Source organism: Ciconia boyciana, chromosome 9 (genome assembly GCF_034638445.1).
Source record: "Ciconia boyciana chromosome 9, ASM3463844v1, whole genome shotgun sequence".
NCBI lineage: Eukaryota > Metazoa > Chordata > Aves > Ciconiiformes > Ciconiidae > Ciconia > Ciconia boyciana.
The window spans coordinates 21,529,456-21,535,508 of NC_132942.1; the positions used below are offsets into that span (position 1 = coordinate 21,529,456).

The following is a 6,053-nucleotide window of genomic DNA, read 5'->3' on the forward strand; positions in this document are numbered from 1 at the left end:
AAGCGAGGCAGTCCGCCCGAGCACCAACGAGTGCCAGCTGCTTTGGCCTAGAGCGCCGCCAGACAGCAGCGTCGCGCCGTCAGGTGGAGCCCGGCCGCTTTCGGGTTCCCCGGGACCGGCCATGCTGCGGCTGCGGCCGCTCGCCGCCGCCGGGCGCCTGCTGTCCTCGGGTCCCCGCCTCGGGCCGCCGCGCCCCGCCGGGGGCCGGGTGAGCCTCTCCCGGTCCTGGCCGCCCCCTCCGCTGAGGCCGGTCGGTTATCGCGGCCTCCTGTCCCGGCAGGTGCGGGCGACGGCGGGCTCAGCCGGTGGCAGCGGGCGGGGCCCAGCTCTGAAGACGCCCAAGGTAACGGCGGGGAGCGGGGGCCGCGCTGGCAGTTACCGGGCGTTGTTCCCGCCCCCCGTCCTCGCCGCTGACGGCCGCTCTCCGTCCCGGGTCAGGGCACCCGCGACCACCCCCCCGCGCACGTGGTGCTCCGCGACCAGCTCCTCGCCGCCGTGGTGGCCTGCTTCAAGCGGCACGGGGCGGCCGCCATCGACACCCCCGTGCTGGAGCTGCGGGTGAGGCCGCGCCGCGGGGCCCTCGGGGGGCGGCGGGACCTCCCTCTCCCCCTCCTCCTTGGTGTGGGGGGTGACCCCCACCGTGGTTGTGGGATCCCCCTCTGTTCCCCTGTGGGGCTGCGGAGTCCCCCCTCCTCCTGCGAAACTGGGGAGCACCCGTTTTCCCCTGGGCTGAGGGCGCAGGTTTGGGGCATGGCAGGGCGGGGGGGCCAGCTGTGACAGTCCCTCTTTGGTCCCCGTTGTGTGGGGGGATGGGGACATGGACCCCCCTTCTGCCCCAGGTCAGAGAGGGCTGGAGGGGGAATGTGTGTCATGTGTCCCCCCCCACTCTCTGCTCGACTTGTGGGGCTCGGGGGGGCCAGGCTCCGTGCTCTGTCCCCCGTCCTGGGGGACCCTGTGCCCCAGAGCCACCCCGGTCCTTTGCTGTCCCGCCAGCCCCCTCATCTCTTCCCCAGGAGACGCTGACAGGGAAGTATGGGGAGGATGCGAAGCTCATCTACGAGCTGCAGGACCAGGGAGGGGAGCTGCTGGCCCTGCGCTACGACCTGACCGTATCCTATGTTTGTCTCAGCCGCCCTGCGGCCCTCTGCGAAGGGGACGGTTGCATACTGAGGTCACTGCCACCTCCGCCTTTTTGGGTCACCCTCACCCTGCCCTGCCTGCAGGTCCCATCGGGGTGATGGAAACCTCCTTCCTGCCAAGCGGTGGATGCCCCAGCTGGTCTGGCTGTTGTTGGCATGACCTTACCTCAAACCACCCCACAGCCAGTCCAGGATCTGCAGCAAAGCGGCCCTTTCTTCTGTGGGCTGCGGACGTGCACCAGTATGCTCCACTGTACTGATTTTACCTCCTCCCAGTTACAGTCCCCTGTGCACTCCTGTCCTGCCCATCCCACCTTTCTAGTGCCTCGGTAGTTGTTCTGAGAGAGCAGTGGTGTTTGCTGCAGGTACAAAGCAGGTGTCCATCCTGGGCCTTCTCCACCCCCACGTCTCACCAAAAAACTCTCCACTTTAATGTCTGTATGTCTGTGCTATATGTTGAATTCTCTTTGATTGCACCGTAAGAGAGCAAAATGACCTAGCAAAGGTCTGTGTTTGGGAGGTGTTGATGTACTATGGTTCAGAAGGAGATGGAGTTGTCCTGATGTTGGAGGAGCTCGGCATGGTTCATCGTACTCATTGTCAGCCTGGGCTGATGATCTCCCTAGAGATCAGGGAGCAGTTGGCAAAGCGAAAGAGAGATGGGGAGCTTTGAGGTTCAGCTTTCTGCAGTTCAGGGGATCTCCATGTTCCTGTCCTTAACTCCTTGGCCCCCCAGGTGCCCTTTGCTCGCTATTTGGCAATGAACAAGATCACCAAAATGAAGCGCTACCATGTCGCTAAGGTCTACAGGCGGGACAACCCAGCCACGACCAGGGGCCGCTACAGGGAGTTCTACCAGTGCGTGAGTGTTGTGGTGGCTGCTGCGTGAGGGGCTGAGACCCCTTGGGGTGGGAGGGTGTGGGGGACTGGTGTGGTTTTTACCAGCTGGATTGTCTTCAGCTGCGGTGTGCCTGGTGGAGCTGAAGCACCTCAGCTGTGCCATGAGTCTCTGCCGCTTCTTCTGCCCCTAGGATTTTGATATTGCTGGGCAGTTCGACCCGATGATTCCTGATGCTGAGTGCCTGAAGATTGTGCATGAGATCCTGAGTGACTTGCATCTCGGGGACTTTCTCATTAAGGTGAGATCAGAGCGGAGTCATTTTCATACCTCTGCACCTTCCCTTCCCCTGGAATTGAGGTGCTGGTGAAAAGGCATGAGGAAGCACCAACAGCTGCAGCTTTCCGCACCTCTGGGGCAAAAAGAAATGGCGGTGGGGGGATCTCCCCTGAGCTAAGCGTGCCTCTCCCACCCCCAGGTCAATGACCGACGGATTTTGAATGGTGTGTTTGCTGTCTGTGGCATCCCAGAGAGCAAGTTCATAACTACGTGCTCTACTGTGGACAAGCTGGACAAAGTAAGTGTTTTGCTCATGGAGATGGCTTCCAGTCTCAGGGGGTGGATGTCTTGGGCTGGGCAGTGTCGTGGCTGTTCTCATCAGAGAGGTTCACAGCAGCTAAGCCATTGGTGTTTATAAAGGATTTGGGGAGCTCTTGGGTGTGGTTAAGAATAAAGCCTGGTGTTTCCAGTGGTTTCTGTTAACAATTCCTGTGAGATGCAGATCACTAGTGAGATTGCTGACTGCTGTCTTCCTCCATGTGTTCTGAATACATGGGCTGGTGGAGACAGTGGGTGATGAGTGTCCTGCAGCAACGGATGTTCTTCTCTCCCCTTGCAGATCCCATGGGAAGAAGTGAGGAGTGAGATGGTAGGAGAGAAGGGGCTCTCTCCTGAGGCTGCAGATCACATCGGGGAGTATGTCCAGCTTCATGGTGAGCACCGTGGGGTTGAGCCCTTGGCCTTATTCTTCCAGGCCAGGCAGGGAGGGCCAGCGATGGAGAGGCGTAAGGCAGCATACATGACTGGCCGGGCCCATTGTTGCGGGTGCTGCTGCACTGGCAGACCTGAGGCATGGCTTGTTCCCACAGGTGGCCTGGACCTGATTGAGCAGCTTCTCCAGGACCCAAAGTTGTCCCAGAACAAGCTGGCCAAGGAGGGGCTGGGGGACATGAAGCTGCTGTTTGAGTACCTGACCCTGTTTGGCATCACAGGGAAGGTGAGGAGGTGCAGAGGCAGGAGGGTGTGCTGTCCTCATGGCTGGGCAGCCTGGGCCCCCCGCGTGCACCCAGTGACGGGGCTTCCCTTGTGTCCTACAGATCTCTTTTGACCTGAGCCTGGCGCGGGGTCTGGACTACTACACGGGGGTGATCTTTGAGGCTGTCCTGCTGCAGCAGGAGAATGACCACGTGGAGGAGCCAGTCAGCGTTGGGAGCGTGGCTGGAGGTGGTCGCTATGACGGGCTGGTGGGAATGTTTGATCCCAAGGGACGGAAGGTGCCCTGTGTGGGGGTCAGCATTGGGATCGAGCGGATCTTCTCCATCCTAGAGCAGAGAGTGAAGGTAGGTGGTGCATGGGGGAAGGCTCTAGGAAGCCAGCTATCATTTATTACAGAGCTCTACAGCGGTGTTTGAGGGGAAATAATTTGGGGGGAGAGGGTAGCTCCTCTTATGCCTGAATTTCCGTGCACAGAAGATGGAGCACTTTTCTGCAACCCATCAGGATGCAGGCGTGGGCAGCTGAGGGCAGTGTGTCGTAGCTGATGCTGAGGAAGCATTAGAGACGGGCCCTGAGCTCCAGTTCTGGCTCTGAACTTTGTGCCCCAGTCACTTTGCTCTTGTCTCTTGCCTGTGAAGTTTTCTGTCCTGGGGATTATGAAGTGATGAATTCGGTAACAGCTGCGACACTCACTCTGTAATGAGCACCCTAGGAAAGCCTGTGAGGAAATTCATCACTCTGCATTTAGTTCTGAGCTTGTGATTCATAGCACGTGAGGCTGAGGCAGTGTGTTTGTACCTGAAGAATCAAAGGAGACATTGGAAAGCTGTCCAGGTCCTATTCGGGAGGGAGGGAGGAAGGCCAAGGTCCCATGGGAACAGCAGCACACAATTAAGTAGTGTATTAGAATGCAAATTCTCTGGGGTGCTCATTAAACTTGCCCATCTGTGTACTCTTTTTGCTTCTGGAAGGTTAGCCTTGCTCAGTAATGTTCACTGAACAGCAATGGTTAGCTTTTAAGCATGCTTGTTTTGGGGAGCTAAGTTAAGGTCTGAAGATAAGGTGAGATGAGCTTCTGTTGTAAGCTGCAGATTCCCTCAGAGCCAGTCACTCCCATGACCGTGTGTGTCCCTGCAGGCTTCTGGGGAGAAAGTTCGAACGACTGAGACACAAGTGCTGGTAGCTACACCTCAGAAACATTTACTTGCTGCGAGGCTGAAGCTCATCTCTGAGCTGTGGGACGCAGGAATCAAGGTAAAGGAAGGATGTGGGCTTGGCACTGGTACAGGTGAGGGAGGGAGAGTCTGAAGGGAGCTTAAGCTCAGCAAGACCAGCTCCACTAGTTGTGTGTCTCTTCAAGATCTGGGCCTGTCTGAGAGCTAGCAGGCAGAGATCTTAAAAGACAGCTGAGAGCACTAAAGGCAACCACTCACTGCAGGAGTAATGAGGCAGAGTTTTCTGTGGAGTTTTGGTGCTGGCTGTTTTGCTCCAAGATCCATCAGAGCAAATTTTGCACTAATGATTCTCCACTCCCTCCTAGGCAGAGATGCTGTACAAGAAGGATCCTAAACTGCTGAAGCAGCTGCAGTATTGCGAGGACATGGGGATCCCCCTTGCTGCCATTGTAGGAGAGCAAGAGCTGACAGATGGAGTCATCAAGCTGCGAGATGTTGCAACAAGAGAGGAGGTGAGAATGCCTTTTTACACCAGGTTTCAACAGTGCTTCCAAAATTTTAGCCATTAGTGAAAGGCTCCGGGTTTTCCCTCAGTGATGGTATTCCTTTGGGGAGCTGTAGCACAGATCTGTCGGGTGACTGCTCCAAAAAACGAGCACAAACTGCATTGGTATCCACAGCAAGTCCTTAGGACCAGATCAAACTGTGTTCTGCTCAGTGTTCCAGTGTTGCTACCTCCTCCTTTCTGTTTGGTTTGTAGGTTGATATCCCAAGAGAAAAGCTTGTTCATGAGATCAGAAGAAGGCTGGAGCCCTAGCACTTTTCTGTCCAGAGCTGCTTGACTGAACTGCTGTACAACTGGAACCTTCCAGCACCCTTAGCTGTTCACTTCCCGCTGAAGTCTGGTCGCCGTCTACTAGCTTGAGGCTCATCTGCCTGGGCTAAGGCAGTGTCAACACAGGGCACCTGCTTGGAAAGGAGCAAGCACATTTTAAAAGTTATGGATGTTGCAGTCACCAGGTTAACCTGGTTAACTGCTCTGAAGGATGGGTCGAGCTTGTCGGTTCCTAACATTGCAGTACCTGTAACTGTACAGCCCTTTACATCTGCTGTAGGCAGTTGCGACAGCAATGTGGGCAAACATGCTGTAGCTCAAGCAGGATCAGGCTGAGTTCTGTGAAGGGGAGGGAATCTGTGGCATGTTGGGTGCCTGCAAGCTCGGGATGTGTAAGGAGAGGGTGACAGTGGAAGGTCACCCCCACCCATCCGAGGGCTGCAAGGACCAGCCCCAGCCTGCAGCCAGGTTCTGCTGCTATGCACGCTCGGGGCTGCTGGTAGGGGAGCCTGGGCTGTGGCATCGGCCTGTGGGGAGGGATGCAACAGGGGTCTGGTGCAGCTGCGTGGGCAGGCTCCAGCTGGGGTGAGCGTGGAGGATCTCTGTATTTTTATACATTAAAAAAACAAAACAAAACGCAAAAACCCACCCTTCGGCATTTATTTGAGCGTCGTGACGCCGGTGCCTATCCCCGCGGCCGTCTGGGCGTTGAGCTGAGGGGCGGGAGTGGGATAACGCGGCAGTGCGCAGGCGCGGACCCGCTGCTGTGGCAACGCGCGGGAGCAGCAGTG

The 6,053-nt window shown here is 57.2% G+C and overlaps 1 protein-coding gene across 3 annotated transcripts; it reads left to right on the forward strand.

Moving 5' to 3' along the window:
• Positions 1-89: 89 nt before the first annotated feature.
• LOC140656533 (histidine--tRNA ligase, cytoplasmic-like) lies at positions 90-5,895 on the forward strand. 3 transcript variants are annotated; one of them, XM_072872373.1, is made up of 13 exons: positions 91-208; positions 281-343; positions 439-558; positions 1,014-1,109; positions 1,876-2,001; positions 2,171-2,278; positions 2,456-2,554; positions 2,876-2,969; positions 3,126-3,253; positions 3,354-3,596; positions 4,390-4,506; positions 4,793-4,939; positions 5,188-5,895. In XM_072872373.1, the coding sequence occupies exons 1-13, from the start codon at positions 122-124 to the stop codon at positions 5,242-5,244; spliced, it is 1,485 nt and encodes a 494-aa protein (XP_072728474.1). In that variant the 5' UTR covers positions 91-121; the 3' UTR covers positions 5,245-5,895. The 3 variants fall into 3 exon arrangements, with proteins under 3 accessions (XP_072728473.1, XP_072728475.1, XP_072728474.1); XM_072872372.1 differs by having other exon boundaries at positions 90-343; XM_072872374.1 differs by lacking the exon at positions 439-558 and having other exon boundaries at positions 90-343.
• Positions 5,896-6,053: the final 158 nt, after the last annotated feature.

What these genes read in the sequence shown, in the direction of transcription:
- LOC140656533 (XM_072872372.1), top strand. Translation starts at nt 122, where the DNA reads ATGCTGCGGCTGCGGCCGCTCGCCGCCGCCGGGCGCCTGCTGTCCTCG. An exon ending in CAGCTCTGAAGACGCCCAAG is followed by an intron (nt 344 to 438) that starts GTAACGGCGGGG and finishes GTCCCGGGTCAG; the next exon opens with GGCACCCGCGACCACCCCCC. An exon ending in CCCTGCGCTACGACCTGACC is followed by an intron (nt 1,110 to 1,875) that starts GTATCCTATGTT and finishes TTGGCCCCCCAG; the next exon opens with GTGCCCTTTGCTCGCTATTT.